The sequence below is a fragment of the Dermochelys coriacea genome, chromosome 3 (assembly GCF_009764565.3).
Source record: "Dermochelys coriacea isolate rDerCor1 chromosome 3, rDerCor1.pri.v4, whole genome shotgun sequence".
In the NCBI taxonomy this organism is placed as follows: Eukaryota; Metazoa; Chordata; order Testudines; family Dermochelyidae; genus Dermochelys; species Dermochelys coriacea.
In genome coordinates, this window is record NC_050070.1 from 186,356,048 (window position 1) to 186,382,940 (window position 26,893).

Sequence of the window (26,893 nt, forward strand, 5' to 3'; positions counted from 1 at the left end):
ACTGATCTATGCCAGCATGTGCCAGCAATGCCCCTCTGCTATGTACATCAGCCAAACTGGACAGTCCCTACGTAAAAGGATAAATGGACATAAATCAGATATTAGGAATGGCAATATACAAAAACATGTAGGAGAACACTTCAACCTCCCTGGACAAATAATAGCAGATTTAAAGGTAGCCATCCTGCAGCAAAAAACCTTCAGGACCAGACTTCAAAGAGAAACTGCTGAGCTTCAGTTCATTTGCAAATTTGACACCATCAGCTCAAGATCCGATGAAGTGGGTATTCACCCACAAAAGCTTATGCTCCAGTACGTCTGCTACTCTGTAAGGTGCCACAGGACTCTTTGCTGCTTTTACATTTATTTGAATTGCTTAGGACTAGTCATTAGTGGCAAACCTGCAAGTGATATTTTACCTCTTAAATTTGAATTGTATACAACTTTGAGCTATCATATAGATTGGCTATAAGGAAACATTTCTACCCTGGAAACTAGACGTCTGTGAAAGGCTGCAACTATCTGGAGTTCATGACATATTACTTCTCCTCTGACATCAAGTAGCTCAACCAATCAAGTAATTAAAACTTCACACTCGCATATTCTCTCCCAGCTGCCTTCCTTTTCACTAACTAATTGATAATTTCTTTAACAATATGAAGAATATGTACCAGTGTTTTGAGCCTAAGATTAGTGTGTGGAGTTCTGGATTTGAACCAGGTTCCAGCGGCTGGAAGAAATCCAATATGCAAAGTTGGAAGAAAGTTTCCTTTTCTGTTCAACTAGCTCCATCCATCTGGAATTCATAGGCTATATCTAGTAGTACTCAAAATCTTGACCAGGAGGAATTTTCAGTTAAGTTATGACCTCATTTTCTCATGAAAAAGTAAATAGGTAGTTTGGTAATAGCTCTTAAGCATCAGGAAATTCCCCAGTTCAATGATCTCTAGGACCCAGTGGTCTGAAGCAATGCTCGCCATTCTTGAAATCAAAAAGGACAAGAAGTCCTCAAAGGATGCCGTAAAAGGGGAAGAAAGACAAGGATTTGGATACTCCAAGACTAGTTCAGTGTTCTTTGGAGCATCCTTAAATTCACTGACTAAATATGGCCCCCACCAGCAGGTCAGTCTACCAAGGTCTAGAAGGAAGAGCGTTGTCTCCCGTGGCAGGGACAGAATGACTTCTCCAATTGTGTAGGTCTTTGCTGGTAGCAAGCTCTTGAAGACGACTTCTGAAAGTGTCTGTTATGCAATCTAACTGAAGATTTCCTCTGAAAAACAGGCTAACTCAAGCCTAGCCATTGACTTTATTGGAATTTTGGAAAAAAAGAAAAGCACAGTCTGCAAAGCACTTAAACACACATAAATCCATCCATATTTAGCAAAGCACTTAAGAAAAGGTTTAACATTAAGCATGTGAAATGAGACAATCATGGGGAATAGGGATGCACCTAAGCATGAGCTTACATACCTTGCTAAATCAAAGCTCAAGAGCATACCTGTCTTGGAGCTGAAATCATCTGTGTCTTCAAAAGTGAAGTCCACAACTTTTGCCTGGGCCTCAACTTAGAGACCAGAATTCCTGAGCCAGTCGGGGTTCCTAAGGAAGAGTCCTAACCAAAGTCCCACCAGTTTTGTCTAAGATATCACAGAAACTGTTGGAAACAGTGTGGCCCTTTTTAAACAACTCTGGAAATTTCTGTTTCTTAACCCAGGAATGTATTGGTCCCTAAAGGTGGTTCTGGGCCAGAAAAAAAATTATATCTGGCTATAACCGCCACCAATCATAATGTCAGGGAAGCTGAAGAATAAACCTTTATTCCAAACATGACCAATCATTTGGACTCAATGAGATCTTCCCATTTCTAGTTTTCTCACTTGCAACAGAAATCACAAGTGAGTACATTATAGGACGCTGGTAAAATAAATAAAATCCCTCCTTGAGAATTAAGTATGAAGGAATCAGGTTTCCTTGAGGCAGAAATACCATAGGCAGGAGTGGTTCCAGACCTCTTTAGCTAGTTTCAACAAACCTTCATTGACTGGGAGGGCTATTCTTCCTTTCTCTTGGACTTCCAGGGAGTCCAAAAGTCTAAGTGGTGGCTTCCTGGCCAGAGGTGCTAAAAGGATATTGTAGGAGCAGATTTTTGATAACCCAGAGCCCAGTAACATGTTAAACCACTGCCAGCAGCTGGAATACCAATTGTTATGCTTATTGCTGAAAGCAGCTAAATGGAGGTCTTTCTGACACCTCAGCACAGCTAATAGACCAGGAGGGGAGGGTGAAGTGAGTGACCTCAAAGAGAAAACATGACCCTCTGTCCTCCTGACATGAGTTGTTTTTCTGATGCGTGTTGTTTTGCAAGATGGAAAGTCTGGCAATAGTTAACTATTGCTATACAACTGGATAACTGATGGAAAGTTCCCCTACCTGACTTGAATGTTTGGACACCTCTCAAGTTCCCTTGCAGATGGCCGGCTGGCCATTGGATGCTTGCAGTTATCCACTTGAGACCTCCCCCAAGACCCTGGGTAAATATGAATTTCTTGGGGTGTTTTACTAACCTGTTGCGGACATGTGTAAGTGCTTGATACTAAGTAAAGTATAGCTTTAAGTGAAAGCACTCTTGTATTGTCTTGTTTGTACCAACCATCTATCAGTCGGACGACCGTATCTCCATGGATTTATTTCCTGACACCACCTTGCACAGAGTAAAGTTACTAAGAACTTTGGATTGAAAGAACCCCTGGTAACAATATCAGGAGTCACAGACATTCATCCCACCAAAACTAGAAAGATCCTAGCATCAATTGGAGAAGCTGAAACAGGCAAGACAGCCTCCTTAGATGGTGCGTTAGAGGGGAAACCTCTGAAGACAATCCCACCACTTTCTCCATCTTCATGAGGAGGGCTCTGACAGCAGTTCTCACTGAAGACAATTACCAGGCAGTAAGAAGAAAGGAAACTACTTTGGGGCATATGACTGCCCACCCAGCCACTACTGAGTATGCCCAGCTACAGCACTTAGGACAGGAGCCCTCAACTTTTCTTTCCAATTGTGGTCATCAGGGAAGCAGCAACCACTTACAAAATGTTACGCTTTGTATTTATTTCTTTTAAAATTATACCAGGAGTGGATCGGTCTCCTTTTACTGGGGATGCAAACACTGATTTAAGTACACTCCCTGCCATCTGAGCAGTTCTACTAATCCCAGGTGGGTAGCAGCTGTTTTTCCCCACAGCACACTGAACCAGAATGACACTTAGTTCCTACTTAGCATACCATCTCACATTACATTCTATAGCCTTCACCCTCCTTTTTCCGTTTTCCTTAACAAAAACTACATTTTGGACCTGAAAATGAAGGGCTTTTCTATAGGAACATTTAGTTTGCAGCAGCTGTGGTGTGAATCTACCCCACACTAGCTTGCCACAGACTGTCTGTATCAACACTGCTGACACTCATTATCAGTTCACTAATGCAATTTGATGTAGTCCTGATTCAAAAAAGACTATATCAAAGTGTATTAACAAACTATTAATGCATGTCAGCAGGGTCCACATGGACAGATAGTCTGTGGCAGGCTAGTGCAGGATATATTCACACCCCCAGCTTGCCATGAACTAATTGTTTGTGTAGAAAAACTATTATTTGACAGTGTCTCTTTAAAAGGATTTTAAGGGGGTCCTGCAATGGCACACACTGTAAGTACCATATTAAATCTGTGCATAAATATAGGGTATTGTATAGCTGTAAAATTAAAATAATTTTTTAACTAACCTCTGTAGAAGTAATCTTGTTGCTTTCTTCTAAAAACTGCTGCAGAGTAACAACCTGACTTCCAGGAGAACCAGTTTTGATCTTCTGCTTTCCTTGATTATCCATTGTTTCATGCACTTTTTCCTGGATCATGGGACTTGACTTAGTGTGACTTTTCAAATATTGGATAGGACTGCTGCTGCTGCTAGACCAAGCCTCATGTTCATGAAGCAGACTAAATTCTCCACTGCTGTGACTTTGTGGCCTACTTTGGTTGTTAACTCCACCTGCTTTTGGGTAAACAGTATTAAATATTCTATAATAAAAATTACATGAAAATAATTATTGAACAGCACCTTCTGAACAATATCTGGAGGATTATTATATGTCATTTAATAATGCTGTTTATATACTTTTTAAAAATGTTGAAGACTCTAATTGTCCTATATTACTCAGATCAAATATCCTATTCTGAAATCATGCTATAAAATGCAATTTCAACCCCTTGGCTTATCTGTTACAACTTTTCAACCTGATTTTTCAGTTTTTCAATGAAAAAAACCAAAATACCCTTCACTTGAAATTTGTAAATTTATTTCCACAGTACTAGATTATAAGAGGTTAAATATATACAGAAGACTTTATGATTCAATTCATGTTCAGCAACTCTGTAAAGTGTATATTGTCATCTGCTACTCATGTGACATCTTATATAAATGAGACACAAAAGGTGGAACATGAATCACATCACAGAACCATAGGACTTGAAGGGACCTCGAGAAGTCACGTAGTCTAGTCCCCTGAACTCATGGCAGAACTAAGTATTATCAGACAGATGTTTGTCTAACCTGCTCTTAAAAATCTCCAGTAATGGAGATTCCACAACCACCCTGGGCAATTTATTCCAGTGCTTAACAACCCTGATAGTTAGGAACTTTTTCCTAATGTCCAATCAAACCACCCTTGCTGCAATTTCAGACCACTGCATCTTGTCCTAACCTGAGAGGTTACAAAGAATAATTTTTCTCCTTCCTCCTTGTAACAACCTTTTATGTACTTAAAAACTGCTATCATGACCCCTTTCAGTCTTCTCTTCTCAAGACTAAACAAACCCATTTTTTTCAGTCTTCCCTCATAGGTCATGTTTTAATCATCCTTGTTGCTCTTCTCTGGACTCTCTCCAATTTGTCCACATTTTTCCTGAAATGTGGCACCCAGAACTGGACACAATACTCCAGTCGAGGCCTAATCAGTGCAGAGTAGAGCGGAAGAATTCCCTCTCCTGTCTTGCTTACAACACTCCTGTTAATACACCCCAGAATGATGTTTGCCTTTTTTTACAAAAATTTTATACTATTGACTCTCATTTAGCTTGTGATCCACTATGACCCCCAGATCCCTTTCTGAAGGACTCCTTCCTAGGTAGTCCATTTCCCATTTTATATGTGTGCAACTGATCCTTCCTAAGTGGAGTACTTTGCATTTGTCCTTATTGAATGTCATCCTGTTTTCGTCAGTTCATTTCTCCAATTTGTCCAGATCATTTTGAATTTTAATCCTATTCTCCAAAGCATTTATAATCTGTCCCATCTTGGTATTGTCCACAAACTTGAAGAAAATGACTGCCAATTCTTCAACAGAATTTTCTAGAAAGGCTCCTCTAGAAAGGTTTTCCTTATACAGCTCTACCCCAATATAACACGACCCAATATAACACAAATTCAGATATAACGCAGTAAAGCAGTGCTCCGGGGGGAGGGCAGGAGGGATGTCAGGGCTGCGCGCTCCGGTGGATCAAAGCAAGCTCAATATAACACAGTTTCACCTATAACATGATAAGATTTTTTGCTCCCAAGGACAGTGTTATATCGGGATAGAGGTGTATTGTCAATTTTAGTTTATTACAATTCTGACCTGAAGGAGGAACATAGCATTAAGTGCAAAAAAATTGCTGCTATATCAATTTTCTTTGATTTTTCAATTTTTCATCATTTAATCGGAATGCATCCGATGAAGTGAGCTGTAGCTCACGAAAAGCTTATGCTCAAATAAATTTGTTAGTGTCTAAGGTGCCACAAGTACTCCTTTTCTTTTTGTGAATCTTTCTTATAGGATCAGAGTCAAAGATACTAATGAATAGTAAACTGCTCTCTACCCTTTTTGTTATTTCTGAATAATGTAATTATATTTGAAGAAAGGAAAGCTGTCAACAGTAGAAACTGTTGATGTACAATCTGGGGCAAAAAATACCTCAGGGAATCTTTCACAGTAGAGAGTAACAAAATAAACAAGGCAAAAAAACGCTGTTCTAGTATTCACTTCTAAATTACCAATAAACATATATTATCAAGAAAGTACAGTAACTCCTAACTTAAAGCCGTCCCAATTAATGTTGTTTCGTTATGTTGCTGACCAATTAAAGAACATGCTCGTTTAAAGTTGCACAATGCTCCCTTATAACGTTGTTCGGCAGCTGCCTGCTTTGTCCACTGCTTGCAGAAAGAGCCGCCTGTTGGAGCTAGCTGGTGGGGGCTTGGAACCAGGGTGGGCCGGCAGTCCCCCATCAGCTCCCTGCTCCCCTAAGTTCCCTGTGCCTCCCCCACTGCCCTGTGCTGCTCCTGCCCTCTGCCTTGGAGCTGCTCCTGGGAGCCTCCTGCTTCCTGTGCAGAGGGGGGAATGAAGAGGGGTGCTAATGTAAGGGTGTCCGCCTCCTCCCGCTCCTGTACCTTATCTCCACAGAGCAGGGTGGGGACACGACAGGGCTCGGGACGGAGGGAGCTTGCTGGCAGCAGCTACTGTATAAACTTGCTGATCTATTTAAAAAGACAGTGTACTTAGATTGGGGTCAGCATACTTAAAGAGGCAATACGTGTCTCTCTCACACACACGGTATGTGTCTCTGTCTCTCTCTGCCATGGTGTCTCCCCTCCCTCCATTTGTGCTGCCTTGTAGAGTGTGAGGCTACATTAACAACAATATGTCCACATTATAGGTTTTTACGGTCAGACTTGAGAAAGCCCTGGCTGGGATGATTTAGTTGGGGATTGGTCCCGATTTGAGTAGGGGGCTGGACCAGATGACCTTCTGAGGTCCTTTCCAACCGTGATATTCTATGATTCTATGTTAATCCTTGAGGGCTCAGCTGAGTGCTAGTTCATCATTTAGCAGTAAGGCATTCCCTGAGAAATATCCCATGCTCTTACTTCACCACCTCAACCAAGCTTCACAATAATCATTGCTGTGTACAGTATTAAATTGTTTGTTTTAAATGTATACTGTGTATTATATATATATATATATATATATATATATATATATATATATAAAAATATAGTCTTTTGTCTGGCAAAAAAATATTTCCCTGGAACCTAACCCCCCTATTTACATTAATTCTTATGGGGAAATTGGATTCACTTAACATTGTTTCGCTTAAAGTAGCATTTTTCAGGAACATAACTACAACGTTAAGCGAGGAGTTACTGTATTACCCAAATACATTATATGAAGTCTTATGAATGGATGCTACTCTAACATATTCAGCATTCTTCAGTCAGCAGTAAATATAAAATCTTGTGGAAGACCATCATAAACAGGATTAAAATGGTTTTTAAAAAATCTATATTAATACATGAAATATAGGGAATACTGCTAATACTGTGGTAACATTATCTAGTTTTTAAAGGCAAAATTTAAAAGTTTGTAAAGGTGACTGCATTTTATTCTATACACATCTCTATATACCTTGTAGTTATTTTGGTTAGTTTGTGTTGTACATTTTTACAGATTTTATTTCAGAGATAAGATGCCAGAAACACACAGATACAATACAAAAAATTAAGGAGTATTATTTCCCTGTTTAAAAATGTAATTGAATTGAAATTAATTTTGTGGCTAAATTTTTTTTATCTTTTTTTTTTAGAGAATATTTCTTTTTCTACAGTTAAGTCCAAAGCAGATTGCGAAGCGTTACAAAAGGATCTCATAATACTGAGTGCCTGGGCAACAAAATGGTAGATGAAATTCAATGTTGATAAATGCAAAGTAATGCACAGTGGACAACATAAAAATCCCAACTATACATATAAAATGATGGGGTCTAAATTAGCTGTTACCACTCAAGAAAGAGATCTTGGAGTCATTATGGATAGGTCCCTGAAAACATCCACTCAATGTACAATTGCAGTCAAAAAAACTAACAGAATGTTGGGAATATTAGGAAATGAATAGATAATAAGATAGAAAATATTATATTGCCTCTATATAAATAAATGGTATGCCCACAACTTGAATACTACGTGCAGATCTGGTCACCCCATCTCAAACAAGTTATACTGGAATTGGAAAAGATACAGAAAAGGGCAATAAAAATAATTAAGGGTATGGAACAGCTTCCATATGAGGAGAGATTAATAAAACTGGGACTTTTCAGCTTGGAAAAGAGACACCGAAGGGGGGATATGATAGAGTTCTATTAAATCATGAGTGGTGTGGAGAAACTGAATAAGGAAGTGTTATTTATTCCTTCTCATAACACAAGAACTAGGGGTCACCAAATTAAATTAATAGGCATCAGATTTAAAACAAACAAGAGGAAGTATTTCTTCACACAACACATAGTCAACCTGTAGAACTCTTTGCCAGAGAATGTTGTGAAGGCCAAGACTATAACAGGGTTCAAAAAAGAACTAGATAAATTCATGAAGGATAGGCTATTAGCCAGGATAGGCAGGGATGGTGTCCCTACCCTCTGTTTGCCAGAAGCTGGGAATGGGCAACGGAGGATGGATCATTTGATGATTATCTGTTCTGTTCGTTCCCTCTGAAGCACCTGGCATTGGCCACTGTTGGATGACAGGATACTGTGCTAGGTGGACCATTGATCTGACCCAGTATGGCTGTTTGTATGTATGGTCTATCTTAGATTTATTTTAAAATAGTTTCAACTTCATATATTGTAATTGCTCCTATTTTAATATTTACTAAATGCATTTGAAGGTCTATTATATTAATATTCTTCCCTAATTTGGAAAACGAAGGGCATAAAGCAGTGGTGTGCAACCTGCATGTGGCCTGTCAGGATAATTCGCTGGTGGGCCGCCAGACAGTTTGTTTACATTTGCACGGCTTCCCGCAGCTTCTAGTGGCCACAGTTTGCCGTTCCCAGCCAATGGGAGCTGCGGGAAGCGGCGTGGGCCACAGGGACGTGCTGTCCACTGCTTCCCACAGCTCCCATTGGCCGGGAATGGCAAACCGCTGCCACTGGGAGCTGCGGGTGGCTGTGCAAATGTAAACAAACTGTCTGGTGGCCCACCAGTGGATTACTCTGACGGGCCGCGTGCTGTCCGCGAGCTGCAAGTTGCTCACCACTGACATAACCATAAAGTGTTAAAAGAAAAACATGCCATGAATTTTTTATTTTATTTTTTTACCAGCCCATCTTACAAACAAAGTCATGGAAATGAAGCATAGATGGCAATTCACCTACACCATACCTTTGACTTCATGAAGTGAAGCGTTGTTATTGCTATTACTAGTGGATGTTCTGCCACTATCAAGGCTGGCTGGTCTGGAAGCTAAATGAAAAGTAAGGAGACAGAATGATGAACACAATTTTAGCAGATGACACTATATCTTTACATTCTGATCACAGAATGTTCTGAGGTAGGAATCATGCACTATTTCACCAGCTGAGCATGCCCATTGTCAACTAAGTGTTGTTTCTTACAGATCAGAAAGCGAAGGAATTTCCAGGCAGTCCAAGAGGACACTTTAGTAAAGGATGCTACAGGAACAGTAAGATACAAGGGAAAGAAAAACAGAAAACAGAGTGCATGTTTAGAATTGAAACAGATTTGTTAGTGAGAAACAAGGATTTTAGAAGAACACAGTGGCATGCAGAAAGCTGCTTGTGATTTGGTCACTTACAACAGATTTGACAAGGAACCTTGCACACTGTCGAAATGCCACAAACAGGAGGAGCAAGAGCATATGCATAGTTAATGTCCTGTGCTCCTCCCCAATATAAGCTGGGGTGCTGGAACAATTTGTATAATGGGGGTGCTGAAAGCCATTGAACCAAAACTGAAAACCCTGTATATAACGGAATCCACTTGAAGCCAGAGGGTGCTACAGCATCCCCCATGCCTCTAGTTCTAGCACCTGTTAGTACAAAGGAAATAATTGCACTGTTGATATTTTCCAAAATACTAAATAACAATGTTTTATTTCAATTTTGTTTATATTCATTTTAAAATATTTTAGTGAAGACAAATAGTTTAAGTTTTATTTCTTGTAAGAAATTTCTTGTATTTATTTCTTTATTTAGCTTTTTCACTCTGTATTTTTACTTGATGAAAAGACTTATTTTGTACTATGAAATATATAAAACTTTACTTCAAAATCAAGAAATGAGTCACTGAACTCTAAAGAGCTTTTTAATGCAAGTCAAAATTTCCCTTCTTTCACAATTAAACCCAAATATATCTGAAAATGGGCAAAAAGAATTTGTATTCTGTTCTGGTGCATTTCATAGATATCGTCTTCTAAAATACACAACAGTTAATGGAAAGATTATTTTATAGAAAAAGAAAAAGTATTAGGTTTGAAGAAATGGCACCATATAGTCAAGTCATACACAGATTATAGAAAACATGCTCACTTGCAAAGCTTCAATTCACTGTGTGCGCTAACTTCATTAGCATTCACATCATGTATTCTTAATTTATTATTTAATTAAAGTTCACATCTTACCATGAACTCTTGATCCTGTACTAGAATCATCACTAATGCCTTGTGGACTTACATCTTCAAAGGATGTAGTGTCTATACATCGAGACATAAAACAGTATGTAAATTAAATTTCACAGCAAAAACGTAATTTAAACATTTGTCATCTGTAAAATGTAATGAAATAATTATTTTAAATACAATCCATCTTTGCTTATGTAGCCTTTCTGTAGGAAAAACTAAGGTATTTTACAATTGAAGCTATTAAACCCACTCAATTACTTCTTAGTACTGTAATTCAATTATTCAGGTTTTCTACAGAAGAATGTGAAATATGAAGGAATAAAAACAGATTTATATAAAATTGTTGTTACCAATATAATCACAACAACGCAAAAAGCTTCTACCTATACCTTTATTATTTAGCAATTGCTTGGATCTGAAGCCTGAAGAAGAGTTGACAGTTGCAAAGTTGATAGCTGTAGTAGAGAAGGCCATAGCTCCCAATTCTTTTTTCCTTTTACCCGTAGATCTATCATCAGGGCCCTCCAGATGCTCAGAACTACCTGTCCATTGTCCTCCTGCTAGGACCATGGACTGCACCAGGTCATTCATGGCTGGGATGCAAATGAAAGCAAATGAATCAGCATGGGTGAATGTATTTTTTTAATTTCTATTTTGTATTGTAAAAAGTTTGACATTTGTCTAAGCATCAAGGCCTACTGAATATTGAAAGCTACAAACACAAGATCATCCATGTTATGACATGCAATCAGCTCAATGAATGAAAAGTATTACAGGCCATACTTTCAGTTCAGATATGATTTTTAATTGATTTTATTAGATAAAAGTGCCATGCTTGTGCTTCAATGATATGCAATATATATGTTAGAAGCTTTGATATGTTGTTTTGCAAAGACAAATGGAATGAATAAGGGTAAGATGAGTAGAGGTGCTAACACAACATGAACTTTGGCAATGGTTGGGGTCCTTGTTCAGTTACTGCAGGTTCAGGTTACTGCAGGAATACTATATTTTGCATTATAGTAGTTAAAAGGATCTGAAAGAGATGGCATCCTATGATATACTCCTTTGCTTTTACAACACTATAGAAGTATCCACCCCCTTTTTTAAAAAATGGAACATTTTAGTAAAGAAGAAATGACACACATTTGAAAAGAGTAACAGACCACTTTATATCCTTGCACTACTTTCTCTATAGATTCTTTAAACCAAAAATTTAAGATATTTGTGGTTTATAAAAATGCTTACTAAAAGTGGAATTTAAAACTATTCAAATGTCTAGAGTGCACTGTAAATTTATATACACATGCATGCACAATGTGTATATATAATAAATATGTATACAAATACATAAAATGTAATCACAATAAATCGAGTATGTATATATACATATATTATTCAGTGCCAAGGTTTTTCAAAAATTCTTCCAGCTCCTTGTATTATAGCAGGACTTGCACATTGCAAAATAGTAAAAAACAGCACGGTCCAGGGGAAAGGTTAGTGAAAAATTAGTAATGGAAGCCAGTGTAGCCATTTAAAAGAAGCTAACTGTCAAAGTCTTACACATGGAGCGACGGTAGAAGGCCTTCATTTTGTCTTTTTCCTTCGGTCTGTTCCTCAAAAAGGGCAGTCTTTTCAGTGCAATCACTTTTATGTCATAGCATGAGGAAAAACGGAAACAGGGAAATGAAAGAAAAAAGGGAGAAGAACAGATGGAAGTTAAATGTTGAAACTAAGGATAGAAATGAATGTTTGAGTTTCAGCTATGTATGCTATGCTAAAAACTATTATTCTCATGCTACTGAGTGATAATGAAATATGAAAACTACGCTATGAAACCTTCAATATACTCAGAAAAGCACTGAAGACAATGGTGAGGAACGTAATATACTTTGAAAGTTCAGAATGCCAAATTCTTGAAAAAACAAAAGTAACTTCTTTGCAGAGATTTATATAAAGAGATAGAGTTTTTCCAAGAAAGTGGAAAATAGATTTATTCAAAAGGCCTAAAAATTTAATTACTTTGTGATTTCAATAAAACATTCACTTTTCCTCTTTAAAAAAGAGTTTGAATATTAATTACTTGCTATAATGTGTCTTTTCTAATTTGCTTCTCTCTTGCACTTTTCACTCATGATTTACATTTTTATAAGTTTTGATACATTATGTATTGTGCATATTAATTAAATAACTCTCTCTTTCACTCTTTGTTTCTGTACATTTTCTTTCTATGGACCATCTGTTCAAGGGACTATGTGAATGGAGTGCAGAAAACTGAAATAATAAACTACAAGTTTGTTATAAAGCTGCAGTGGTTGCTCAGATTTCCTGGTTGGCATGGTACCCTGCCAAATTGCTACTGGAAAAAAGTACCAAACAGAAGATTAACACCTCCTCCTGACAACCCAAAAAAACAAAGAAAAAACAAACAAAAATGGGGATATGGTTATGACATTTTAGGGAGTCAGAAAAATTAAAATAATACATGTAACATCTGCAAAAAGAACATTAAAATTATATTAATTATTACAATTAGAAAAAAGTCACATGTTACTCCTGTCCTTAGGTTGGAGTGCAGTGCAGCAGTAACTTGTTAATAGTGGACATCTGTGTCTTCATGTAGCATCATATAAACTTGTCAGCAGACTGCCAAGCATACAGGAGCAACATGCAAACAATGGAGATGCAAGGGCTTCATCTTTGACAGAAGGCAGCTCAGAAATCATAGATTTCTTACAAATGCCCAGGCCCCTGCTTCATTTGCATGCTACCCAACATCACAATCTACAGGTTTTCTGTCTTGTCATTTGCCTCAAATTTGTTGAACCAATGGCCTGTTACATAGCCATTTAATATGCATGCACATGGATTTTTCTGTATTTTTAGACACATCTGCTCCTTCGGTATTTCTCTGAACAAAAAGGGGAAATATACCCTATATTTTGTTATATTTCTTTTTAGTTTGATGAAAATGGTGGTTCAACAGAAAAAATCAAAATGTCCAATTTCTAGTATCGCCATTATGCAGTATTTCTCAGACTGCTTTATTATTAGAACTATTGCATGTTAGAATTAATACAGCCATGCAAAACCACCATGAAATTGTACCAGACCAAATAAATGCTACTTAGCCATAATTATGGTGTAATAAAAAAAATTACTAGCCTGTCAAAAAAAAATTCCCTGGCCCCAAGTGAACAGACAAATAGAATTTTGCACAGCTGGATTAACAATATTAGAAATAGTATAACTTCAACTACTTAAATGGACATTGATAAGTAAAATTTTATGTATCAAAACATTCCTTTTGTAAATAAAGGCAAGAGTGCAAGTTGGGAGAAAATGTAAGCATCCCGTTGCACTCAAGTACAACAGCCAGCCATAATACTGTGGAGGATTGCAAGCACTGGTGGTATCCTTTCCAAAGGAGGAGTACCTGACTGAAAGTGGGTTATCACACTGCTTCCCCTCCACCTTTTGCACTCAGCACGGGGGGACGTGTACAGTATACCACTTTGAAATGTGGTGGAGCTCCTGCTGCAGCATGCACACCCCAAGAGACCTAGGAGGATGTATGTTTGATTCAGCTAGATTTCCTCCAGAGAGTCCTGCTGCAACATGGCTCCATCAATTTAGCACTAAAATATTACAGTAAAACAAAAGCTATATTCTACAACTTCCATTACTGATTAAATCTGGTATAGTCTCATATGCTTTAACTCAGTGTTTCTCAACAATCAGTCCTTGGACCCTGAGATTTCCCTGACACAGTTTAGGAAGGCAGCAAGCCAGTCCCTGCTATCAAAAAGGTTGAGAAACACTGCAAAATGATCAACATACAGAGAATATTCATAGTTCTAAAGTACAATGGTACTAGATTAGAGAGAAGCTGCTCATCCTTAATATAAGTCAACTGTTCATACCTTTGGATGGGGAAGGGTAGGGAGACATAAAGGGAACACACACCAGTCAATATACGTGTTTCTCATATAGGAGACAAGTACACTTAATGCATGTTAATCTTTAGCTTGCTGATTGCGTAGATATACCGGTAGGTACTCAAACATAAACTAAGCTTTTCTGACCTTCGTTCAGCTCAATAAACACAGCTGCTTTCAATAATCAGGAGGGAATGAGCTGAAAGCAATGTGAAAATGGACACTGATTGGCTACAGTAAGTTGAGTGATCATTAAAGCCTTCATAAACAAGATATGTTGTCTGTCTAGCTCCGTGAAAGGATACACTTTTATTTCACTGTCTGCCAAAAGAACGCATGCACCAGTATGAAGCTTATTTCTTGCTTTTGTGACAAATGAAGTATAAATAACTAGTTTTAGCATTAGTGACAATGAAATGAGGAACACACTGTGACAATAAGCACTCTCTGTATTCACATCCTACACACTGTTTGAACAAAATATGCCTTGTGAAGTGTCTTTTGAAAACTAATAACTCACTGATCATTAATATTCTTGTGTGATGTATGTATGGGGTGGGTATTAAGAGTGATGAATATATGCTGAAGTTATGACTAAAGTGAGTGTAAACCAGGTATTCCAGGGAGAGTTGGTAAACAGGACTGCACTAGACAAAGGAATATGTTTTCTCCATCTGGGAGTTACTTCCAAAGTACTTTGAAAGACAATGAGAATGTCTTTACATTAGAAAGACAAGGTGGGAGATATGAATCTTTTATTGGACCAACTTCTGTTGCTGAGAGATATATAACATATGTTGGTCCAATAAAAGATATTACCTTACCCACCTTGTGTGTCTCATATCCTGAGACTGACAGGGCTACAATACCACTGCATACAATGTATTTACATATCATGTAAACAGATCCATCTAGCTAATGAGGGGTGGAAGCAAATCTCACACTAACAAGTGGGGCAGAAGACAGCATGGTGGTTGGTAGAAAGAAGCTTGATCTGGGTTTTACTTTTCAAAGAATACATGGCAATGTTTACAGGTCTATAAAGATAGAGAGGCTGAACCTCTAGTGATAAGCAATTGAATCAAACTGATTGTGTACAATATTACTGTACTGTATTAGAAAAGTGTTACACTCAGACTTAGGCTTGGCAGCTGCAAGTGGCTCTTTAATGTGCCTCCTTGCGGCTCTTTGCAGCACCTTTTTAAACACAGTGTGATTTAATTATTACCCAATCTAAGTTATTAACCAATCAGGATGCTTTTACTATGTTATTAACCAATTGCAGAATACTTGGTCAGTTGTTTTGCTGTGAATTGAATCACAGACACAGACACAGACACACACAGAGAGAGAGAGAGAGAGATTAAATGAAATAAGTAATTTATACTACTATGGCTCTTTTGGGTAACGCTGATTGCTAATTTGGCTCCTAAACCACTGAGGTCTGAGTATCACTGGTACAGAGTGAGTTCTTTTCTGAAAGCCTATGACACACTGGTGATTGATATCACTGTGAATTGTATGCATTACCACTATATAAGGAATTATGGATACTCATTGATATTGGGCTGTACAGTCTCTCCAGACAGGAGGGAATGCCACATTTATTAATTAAGCATGGTGGAATCAGAAACAATGGAAACCCCATTTACATAGAAATCGTACAGGGGGATGAGAAGCCCAGAGGAAGAGAAAGACACCATGAGATCATTCTGCCTCTTGAAAACAATTAATTGAATTTTGGAAGATATAAGCAAGGAGAGAAGCCCTCTTGGGCATCCATCACTAGACAAATACGAGAGGCCAGAGCTCTTCCAAGCTAAGAAAAATATGTCCTTCAACCAAGCAGGGTTGAAGTCTCTGGAACTGAAGATATGTGAGAAATCTGCTGAGGCAAAGATCTTTCACCTAAGATGACATGGGAAGCAAGCACCTTGTACTTTTGTGGAAGGTCCTGACTGGGGAAAAAACGGCCGTGGCTGGGAAAAAGAATGACTATAGGTAGAGAAACTAGCTTGAACAAAGACTGTATCTTGCTAGATTAGGTTTTAGACTTTTAGATGCATGTTTTCACTTTTATTTGCTTGTAGCCCTTTCTAACTTTATTGCTTATACTTAGCATCACTTAATCTATGTCCTATTGTTAATAAATCTGTTTTATTTTACTATAAACCAACTCAATGCTGTGTTTAAAAGGAAGGATGCATTTACCCAAGCTAAGTTAATAAACCATGATGTAGTTTTTTCTCTTTACAGGAGTATTGAACATTATTATTTCTCTGAGCTGTCCAGGAAAGGGCTGAACATTTCAGGGCACACAGTTTTTGGGAAATTTGGAATGGGGAGTGTGTTGGGGTCATCTTGCTGGTTGTAACCCAGGCTGGTTGAAGATAGAGTGTGACTGGTGTGTTGCTGGCAGGCTGCTGACATCAGGCTGCTGGACTCAGGGCTGCTGCTATATACAGATATTCATAGTGGCAGGCTGCTTATGAGCGGCCCAGGTTGGGAGCTACAGCACCAAAGAGCTGTGAGGCACCCAGAGTTACAGGGCAGGTGGTGACAAAATCCTTTACTGGTCTGGACTACCACCTGAATCCCATGACAAACACTTCCTCTTTTTTCTTATTGAGTTAATTTTATTGTGGTTGTTTCTAACTGCATTTTGTTTTTCATCCAAACTGACAAGAAATTACCTTTAATTATGTGTTTTATAAAACCTGTGTTCATACTACAAAAAGTATACAGTAACAAGTAAATAATTACAGTTAAGACAACAGTTATCTTAACTTCATGGTGATTCTTGGTCTCTAAGAAACAGATCCACAAAAAGGGTTGGCTTGTGGCCCTCAGCTAACCTACAAAATGTGAGATTTAGCTGCAGATACTGATGGTGCTTAGCTCACTAAAGCAGATATCAAATCTGTCCTTTGGTAGAATCTGCTCTTCTTGTTGGAATCACATGATTGTTGCTATGCGTGGCATAGGGCTGAAGCATTGCCTGAAAAATCCTTGTGACTGGTATGTGCAAGTGGAAGTGCTTTTCTTGGCAGACGAAGTAGTGGTCAAAAGTTTTTAAACATGTCCTGGCAACTTTAATGTAGTGCATCTGTTTTGATGCTGAACAATTTGGGGTCCTCAGAGATCATATCTTCTATTGCCTTTTGTAGCCCCCTCATGAGTAAGGCAGAGGATTTTAGCCGCAAAGACAAGAACAACATTACAGTGGTTGCCACTGTTCTTAAATCCAATTGGAAGAACTACATTTCCAGGCTGTTACATTAAAAAATTGTCAAAAAGACAATGAACTATATCTATTTTTCATAATTTATGACAACACAGTCACCAAGCTAGTCCAGTGCTTGGGTGAGGAACTCACGGATAAAGAACACCTTGAAGTTGATGCTGAACCTGAGAAAGACAGAAGTCATGCTGTTTAGTAGAGGCAAATACTTTCGAGAAGTTTGCGACAGCCATGACACATTATTCTCTAGCTGAGGAAGCACGCTCATCATTTGTAAAGTTAGGAGTGAAAGGAGGGGTAGGTCTAGACACTGAATCCCCAAGTCCTGATGTCTCTGCACTTCAAGAGCTTCCCCTACGTTCCTGTCTCAGTTCTCCTGGCCAGGCTGCCTTGGTGCACAGTGGAGCCAATGAAGCAGAACTACAGGAAACCTTTTAGGCACTGATGACCAAGGCTAGCAGGCAGCCAGGAACACCTGGGCAAGGTAATCTTCCAATAAGAACTCCTGAGTCATTACAAAGAACGGAAGTGGTGTAAGCAAATTAGTTGAAGAGGAAGGATGGTCATTGACTGAATTTAGGATTGCCAACTTTCTAATCGCACAAAACCGAACACCCTAGCTCTGCCCCTTCCCTGAGGCCCCACCCCTCTCACTACATTCCCTGCTCTCCCCCACTCTCACTCACATTCACTGGGCTGGGACAAGTACTTGGGGACCAGGAGGGGGTACGGGCTCAGGGCTGGGGATGAGGAGTTTGGGTGCAGGAGGGAGCTCCAGGCTGGTGGGTGGAGCTGAGGGATTCTGAGTGTGGGAGGGGGCTGTGGGAGGGGATGAGGGCTCTGGGCTGGAGCCGGGGATGAGGCGTTCATGGTGTGGGGTTGGGGATGAGGGATTTGAGGTGCAGGAGGGGGCTCCAGGCTTGGGGGAGTGAGGGATCTGGAGTGCGGGAGGGGGCTGTGGGTTGAGGCAGGGGGTTGGGGTGCAGGCTTACCTCGCACGACTCCTGGGAAGTGGCACAGTGTGGGGGGGCCTAAGGCAGGCTGTCTGCCTGTCTTGACATACTGTTGCACGTGCACTGGAAGCGGCCAGCAGGTCCAGCGCTAGTAGGTGGGGTGGGAGGAGCAGGAGGTGCTGCAGGCATTGCTCTCACCCGCAGGCACTGTCCCCACAGCTCCCATTGGCCGGGAACTGGCCAATGGGAGTGCAGAGCTGGTGCTCAGGGCGGGGGAAGCGTGCAGAGCCCCATGGCCCTCCTGCCTAGGAGCCGGACCTGCTGGACACTTCCAGGGTGCAGTGTGGTGCCCCAGGACAGGTAGGGACTAGCCTAGCACTGCAGCACCGCTGACCGGACTTTTAACGGTCTGGTCAGTGGTCCTGATCGGAGCCACCAGGCTTTTCGACTGGATGTTCCAGTCGAAAACCGGACACAGTCACCCTAATTGAATTATCTCTGATACCAAAACAGCCACGGTAAAAGCTACTTTAGCTGTTGACCTGACCACGTGTCATAAATATAAAGGGAAGGGTAACCACCTTTCTGTATACAGTGCTATAAAATCCCTCCTGACCAGAGGCAACATCCTGTTACCTGTAAAGGGTTAAGAAGCTCAGCTAACCTGGCTGGCACCTGATCCAAAGGAGCAATAAGGGAACAAGATACTTTCAAATCTTTGGGGGAGTGGGTGGAAGGCTTTTGTTTGTGCTCTTTGTTTATGTGTTTGTTCTCTCTTGGGACTGAGAGAGGCCAGACAGAAATCCATCTTTTCCAACCCATCCTAATCCAAGTCTCCAATATTGCAACCAGTGTAGGTAAGGCAGGCAAGGTGGATTAGTTTATCTTTTGTTTTATATGAATTTTCCCTGTGTTAAGAAGGAGGTTTATTCCTGTTTTCTGTAACTTTAAGGTTTTTCCCAGAGGGGGATTCTCTGTGTTTTGAATCTGAATACCCTGTAAAGTATTTTCCATCCTGATTTTACAAAGGTGATTCTTTTATCTTTTCTTTAATTAAAATTCTTCTTTTAAGAACCTGATTGATTTTTCATTGTTCTTAAGATCCAAGGGTTTGGGTCTATGTTCACCTGTACCAACTGGTGAGGATTATTATCAAGCCTTCCCCAGGAAAGGGGGTGTAGGGTTTGGAGGGATATTTTGGGGAAAGACGTCTCCAAGTGGTCTCTTTCCGTGTTCTTTGTTTAAAACGCTTGGTTGTGGCAGCATACTGTTCAAGGCCAAGGTAAAGTTTGTACCTTGGGGAAGTTTTTAACCTAAACTAGTAAGAATAATCTTAGGGGTCTTTCATGCGGGTCCCCACATCTGTACCCTAGAGTTCAGAGTGGGGAAGGAACCCTGATATCATGTCTTTAGCTTATACAATCATAACAATTAAATACAATGGTTGTTAATAACTTAATTACAACATTTTTTTCAAATAAAGCCTATACACAAGATTTCAATGAATTTTAACTACTGTATATAGAGGAAATTTTGAAGAATCTGTGTTATTCCATTATTAAGATAGTTTTAGATAAAGAAAATGACACCAATGCTACATTTCTTAAAGGACCCAATTTAAAATTAATTTTAACTCATAAAATAATTAACGGATTTACTTGTAAATTCTAAAAAAAATAGTATCTATATTTAAAGAATAAGTGCCGAAAGTTTGTGGAAGATGTACTCTATTTTTCATATACAACAAAATGGATGAATCGCTGCTGTAAGCGCAAAACAGAACGCAACCTTAGTTATGAAACTATGATCAGTGCCTCCATAATAAAGAATAGGAGAGTTCTGCCTCTAGATTCAGAGCTTCAGCAACTCTCATGAGGAGAGGTGGAGAGACTGACATTAAAGCCTAAGATTAATCCAGAAATGAGGAAGATGGTGATTCTCCCTCTTGAGAAGGGTTATCTACCTGAAGCCTCTTCATCTTCACAATCTTCTGAAGCCAACAAGGGCCTAGGAAAAGATAGCAGTTGAGAGGACAGATATTCATTTTGACAGATTTTTCAAAAGCTCTTTTTCATGGAAAAGATTTATGAATCTTTTGAACCTCAGAAAGTTAGTTGAGCCAACATTACTCAATAAAGCCAGGATCCCCACTTCATAGGAATAAAAGTGGATTTGAGGATCTCAAGTTGTAGTTCTTAGTAGGTTTACAGAATAAAACAATCTGAGAGGAGTGGAAAGCCCTGGACAGCGAGGGATCCTAGGTGAACCTGAGGCTCTATACATTATGACATTGAGGTTAACCCTCAGCCATGGAACCTACTGCTCCAGGTTACTGTACTGTAGATCCCAGTAGATCCGCAGTAGATCCCAGCCAATGGGAGCTGTAGGAGTGTTGCCTGTGGACAGGACAGCGCACAGAGCCTCCTGGCCATGCCTCGGAGCCAGAGTGGGTATATGCTTCCGGGAGCTGCTTTCAGTAACCGCTGCCTGGAGCCTGGACTCCCATCCCCCAACCTACGCCCCAATCCCCTGCCTCATCCCTGATCACCCTCCCACCCTCCGAACCCCTCGATCCCAGCCCAGAGCCCGCTCCTGCATCCCAAGCCCCTCATCCTCAGCCCCACCCCAGAGCCCTCAGACCCCACAACCCGGAGCCCCCTCCCATACCCTGAACTCCTCATTTCTGGCCACACCCCCAGCTGGAGCCCTCACCTCCTCCCGCACCCCTACCCCAATTTCATGAGCATTCATGGCCTACCATACAATTTACATACCCCAATGTGGCCCTCAGGCCAAAAAGTTTGCCCACCCCTGCAATAGACCCCACAAAATGGGGATGAAAGGTGGGATGTATGGATATATCTATTCAAAGAACTCCAGTTATAGATGAGTAAATCCTCTTTGAGGATTGTTGGTACAGGTTCCCACTCTTGGAGATTCACAAAGAGTAACGAATTCCTAAGGAAATGGGAATGAAGAGGATTATTTAACTGAATAATGACTATTGTTGACATACTCTCCTAGACTGGGCATCAGATCATAAGGCCAGGCCAACAGTGATGCTGTGTAAAAATAATGACTGCAATCCAGGTAGCAACTCTGTATATTTCCAAAACTGCAACATTCAGGGATCTGATTCCCCATTATCACACAGCATTTTTGTAAAAAGGATCTAATCCTTTTGACAAGCATTTATAAGAAATATCGGAAATATTTTGTTCCATAATCCTGTCACCATAAACCAGAAATAATATGGGGGATTATCTATGGAATGGTGTTATTTTATTAAGATACAAGATAAAAGCCCTCTTAGCAACTAGTCATTGCTTTGAAGATCCTGGTCTTCTTAAACTAGGGCCTGTTTTTATCGTTAATGGATTTATGAAAGATTTAGTCTAGTTAAGGTCCTCTCTTGTTATGCACAAGTAACTCTTGATAGCACCACATTTGAGGGGAGACTAATCCTTGTAGTGAGGACAAAATGAATGAAGACAAGCAAAATTTAAAAAATCCAGTATTTATATAGGCAAGGAAAGGGTTGTAATTATTTTAATCTGCATCAGGTTTCAAATTGCTTCTTTTCAAAGGGTCACATAACCTTTTATAGCCAACTCCTTTTAAGAAATTAGGAATTTCAAGCACTTCTTTTCAGCAAGATTGTCCCTAGATGCATTGGCACAGAATCCAAAGACAGACTCTTCCAGATTCTCTCATGCTCTACTTTTAATTTTCCCAAAAGTATGTGAAATAATACAGAATTTATTATTGTTTTTTAAAATGTTATTAAGTTTGCACACTAAGAGCCAAAATCAAAAACCATCATGTGAGATTTTTTTTTTTAAATAAAGGAAATCCTCACCTGGGATGAATACTGGAATACCAAATTTTCACCTTGTATATTCTGAAGTCACTTAGATATTAAACTTTAAAAGGTATGAATTATAATATAAGGGTACATTGATGCTTTATATGTACCATCAATATCTCACTGGTAATAAATATATTAATTAATCAATAATGCAACTTGTTTAACAAAGAATGTAATGGCAAAAAAATAATTACCTGCCACTGGAAATTTCATGACTTAAATTATTGATGAACAACAAAAGAAACAAGTAAAGGTTGCATAAAATACTCTAGGCTATGTGAATCCTAACAGCTAGGACAAAGTGGCTCATTCAGGGTAACAGTTAATGTCTGGTAAACGTCAATTCCTCCTGCGTCAGGAACTTATCAGTTATTTCTTTCCGTAGCTCTGCCTATCTCTAGGATCAGTAGTGATCTGTGTACTTCTAACTACTTATATTGCTCCACAGCTCTTTCTATTCTCTATTATATTGTTGCCAAAACCCATCACCATGAGGTTTAAGAGACACATGATCTTTTAGCAGCTAATGGTTGTTAGTATGGACACAATATGGAGAGGCACTCGAGGAGGGTAGGAGTCTCATGGGAATGAGAGAAAACAAACAAAGCGGAAGGAGGTGGATTAGAGAGAGAGGAGCAGTGCCATCTGACCTTCCATTTGAAGTTCTGGCAGGCTAAATGCCATTATTCTGATCCAATAACCCTACCTAATTCTGCATCCCTGATACACTATAAATTCCTTTTAATGTATTTAATTACATTTACTGAAATGCTAAAATAGGACATCTATCCATATATACTCTAGGCAGGGTCTGAACCTGCACCACTGAAGTCAATGGGAGTTTTGTCCTTGACCTAAAGATTATAGGCCTTGGGAGCTCTTAACATTACTTAAAGATTTCCAACTGACTTGTTCTTTCTTAAGTAGTTTTGAAGTTTTTACCACATCTTGGAAATATACTTAACCAAACAGTATTTCAAACTAAAATCATTTTGTAATTACTCACTACTGCTCTTTTTGGTTCCCAGTGTCTGGCCATCTTCAAGAGAGTTTGAGCCCACTGAGGAACTATCTTGACTGTCGTGATGGGGTAGCTGAAGAAATCCTTCGCTGGACTCCGAATGGGTAGGTGTAAGAGTCAGAGACTTCAAACGCTCGCGGTTAACATCTTTCTTAGATTTTATCAATTTCCTCATTTTTAGAGTAATCCAATTGCCCCTTCTGTTATAATAAAATTAAATCCATTAATGCATTTATAATTCATTACTTTATAAAATGCATAATTTAAAAAATATTTGTGTGCATGTTTAACTACAATATGTGGGCATGCTCTGCTCCCATGGAAGTCAATTACCATCAACTTCAATTAGGGGCACAACTGGGTCCTTAGCTTATTTAAATTTCTGGTTATACTCATTTTCATAAAATATATTCAAGCAGTACCTTCTGGGGGGGGATGGCTCATAAAATTTATACTGATCCATAATCTTCTCCTCTAATTTCTCCTTTTGTCGTCTCAATTCATTTAACTTGTCACTGTAAATAGAAATTAATCAAAATTGCTATTTTAGCAGTTATGTATATATTTATATAATATTACATGTTTCTTTGTGTTTTTAGGTATCTGAGAGCAGACTCTCTTTCACCTAAGAATAAGCGGGAACAGCATAAAAATTGCCAAGAAACAGAGGTCTCTAAGTAATAAAGAGGAAGAAAGAGAAATACCGAAAATATGATGCAAAGATATATCTAAATGAATACATTTTAAAGATTTTCATGGGCCATTTACAGTCTTAAATATAATGTAATGCTGTACTTTATGAACACAGCATGCACATATAAGATACAATAAAGTAGTATTTAAAAACACTATCTTTTTACTGCTAAAGGAAGCAAAAATTCTTTGCTGGAAAAAGCAACAGAATATTTAAAGGCCTCTGGGATGCTTGTTTGAAGTGGAAGGAGGAATAAATAATTTTTTTCAGTAGATCCACATACCATAAAAACCACGTATTTTTAATTTTTTTAGTTTTTAAAAATCAACATTTCTGGTTGTGATTATCAGCAATTCATATATAATGCAATTAATTTAGTTATTTTTGAAGAAAAAATACAAGAAAATAGGGTATGAAAGTATTATTTAATGTATCAGTCAGTAGAAGGTGTTTTTTTAAATTTGTAAGCTTGCCGTTGTCATATTTCTGAACAGCGGTTTCATAATTTTTGGTATACCTACATGTACTGTCTTTGTTCAACGTGGAAAAGATCCTTGCTTTCCATATTCTGCTCCAGTAATGTTCTATTCTGTAGCATTAATGTCTGAATTTGATCAAGTAGATGTCTGTTTTCTTCCTCCAGATTTCCTTTAAGCTGGCTAAGCAACTGTTAAAAATGTACAAAACAGGACTTAATATAAAACTGAGCACGCTGCCTGGTTTACAGGCTTATCTAGAAAATATAAGCAGGACCCACAAAGGCTTCAGTAACTCAGGCAAAAGACAAAGCAAGATCAAATAAATCAACTCAGAAATGTTTCTTTTAACATTTTAATATTTTGTTAATTGGCTGGATTCACTTTAACTAGCAGAGCAATCATAATTGTAATAGAAAAATATCTTACTAATACAGGAGTCAAGAAATTATTTTTGACCTAAACTCTTGACAGTGAATACCAGGATATACGTTACAAAAATAACAATAAACAAATTTCCTCTGTTTTTGAGATGAGTTTTAAGGGTATTATTAAGTTGTTGCAGCAGAACACTGTGGCCCTGAAATAGCTTATTGCCAAGCAGACACTAAGAGAAGCTGAAGAAGCTTTAAAGTTCCTTCGGTGGATAGTTTCAATTATCCTTTCTGCAGGATCTTTTTGGGGAAAAAGACCATTCACAGCAGGAAATGGTGTCTTTTGCCAGCGATGCTACTGCTGCATTAACTATAGAGAAGATGAAGAAGAAAGCTCTGGGTTGTACTATAATGCATAATTTCTGGACTTGATGACTAAGTCTTTCCTATTGTTGGGTGTTTCCCATTCTTCTCTAATGATGTCCTTGAATGAGGAATTGCAGGGAGACAACTTGATTTTGGATAGAAGATTTAGCTTGCTTGTCTTCTTTCTCTGGTAGCCACTTCTTTCCTCCTCATAGTGTCAAACATATCTAAGACCAAGAACCTTTCCGAATTCTCTAGTTAGGGATTATGCTGTGAAGCTGAGAGTTCCCCTACTATGGAGATGGGCTTTTTTGTCTTTTACTTTTACTTTATTTTTGATTTTAGAAGATTGATTTTCATCAACAGAGGATCTGTTCCTTTTCTTACAGACCTGTCTCCCCACAGCTCCCCTGTGACTTAAGGTTTATAGGACTATGGGGGAAATGGAGCAGATGTGGGGGAGAAGGCAGCTTTTTGCCCCCGTACTCATTATTCTCCAGTATTAAAGAGTGTTAAAGTGCAAATCCTCCTTTTGTGAAGGAGATTCAGATAAGCAGGCCAGACTCCTTGCCTACTGATTCAATTGCCTACTTATGTAGGGAGCTTCTTTTTTTTAAAAAATATGGATTGGACTGGAGGTTGGGGAATTTTTGGATTCAGCATTGAAGAATCTCTGTTTGGTGAGGAGGGTCCAGTGTGCTCAGTCCAGTATTGAAGAAGATGACCTTTCTTTATTGAGGTTTCTTTGGAGAAGTCTTGACCTGTGCATAGGGAGTGAAAGGCTCCAACATGGCCATCTAGACTTTTGAGCCCCCTTCTCCTGGTAAGAAAGGGTCCACAGATTTTGAACAGCTATGGCATAGCTCTTCTGCAGCTCCTGAGAGCACCAGGAAACAAAGCCTCAGGAAATTTTGATTCCCAAGGGACTAGTCTAGGCTAGGCTAGGGGTTCTCAAACTGGGAGTCGGGACCCCTGAGGGGGTCGCGAGGTTATTACATGGGGGATCGCAAGCTGTCAGACTCCGCCCCAAACCCTGCTTTGCCTCCAGCATTTATAATGGTGTTAAATATATTAAAAAGTGTTTTTTCATTTATAAGGGTGGTCGCATTCAGAGGCTTGGTATGTGAAAGGGGTCACCAGTACAAAAGTTTGAAACCACTGGGCTAGGAAAAGATTTTGCTCACTGATGTATCTAAATAAGTTTTAAAAGCCAGGATGCTAATGAACAAAGGTAAAAACACTGAACTGCCACTCTATTTATACTATGTACACAGAGAATCTATCTATATGCCTAGAAGGAGACAAGGACCCATCTTCAGAGCCCATGGACAAGTCTGAATGGCCTCTGGTATTTACAGGAAAAGAAACACAAACCCAAATATGTTGGACTGAAAGAGAAGTCAAAATCCAGGAAAAAAATATTTGAAAAGTATTTTATAATCTTAAAATTTG

At 39.0% G+C, this 26,893-nt stretch overlaps 1 protein-coding gene across 11 annotated transcripts in view; it reads right to left on the reverse strand.

The window, feature by feature from the left end:
• Positions 1–26,893, reverse strand: part of CCDC88A (coiled-coil domain containing 88A) — a 354,197-nt gene that overhangs the window by 10,259 nt on the left and 317,045 nt on the right. For 4 of the 11 annotated variants that reach the window (XM_038395536.2, XM_038395525.2, XM_043512323.1 and 1 more), the window contains 8 exons: positions 24,747–24,892; positions 23,954–24,046; positions 23,517–23,731; positions 12,074–12,157; positions 10,900–11,103; positions 10,511–10,582; positions 9,253–9,333; positions 3,782–4,050 (listed from right to left, as the gene is read on the reverse strand). In XM_038395536.2, the coding sequence (XP_038251464.1) occupies positions 3,782–4,050; positions 9,253–9,333; positions 10,511–10,582; positions 10,900–11,103; positions 12,074–12,157; positions 23,517–23,731; positions 23,954–24,046; positions 24,747–24,892 (1,164 nt within the window). Of the gene's footprint in view, positions 1–3,781; positions 4,051–9,252; positions 9,334–9,420; positions 9,543–10,510; positions 10,583–10,899; positions 11,104–12,073; positions 12,158–23,516; positions 23,732–23,953; positions 24,047–24,746; positions 24,893–26,893 lie in introns of those variants that run through there. The other 7 variants (XM_043512326.1, XM_038395526.2, XM_043512327.1 and 4 more) reach the window with 5 other exon arrangements.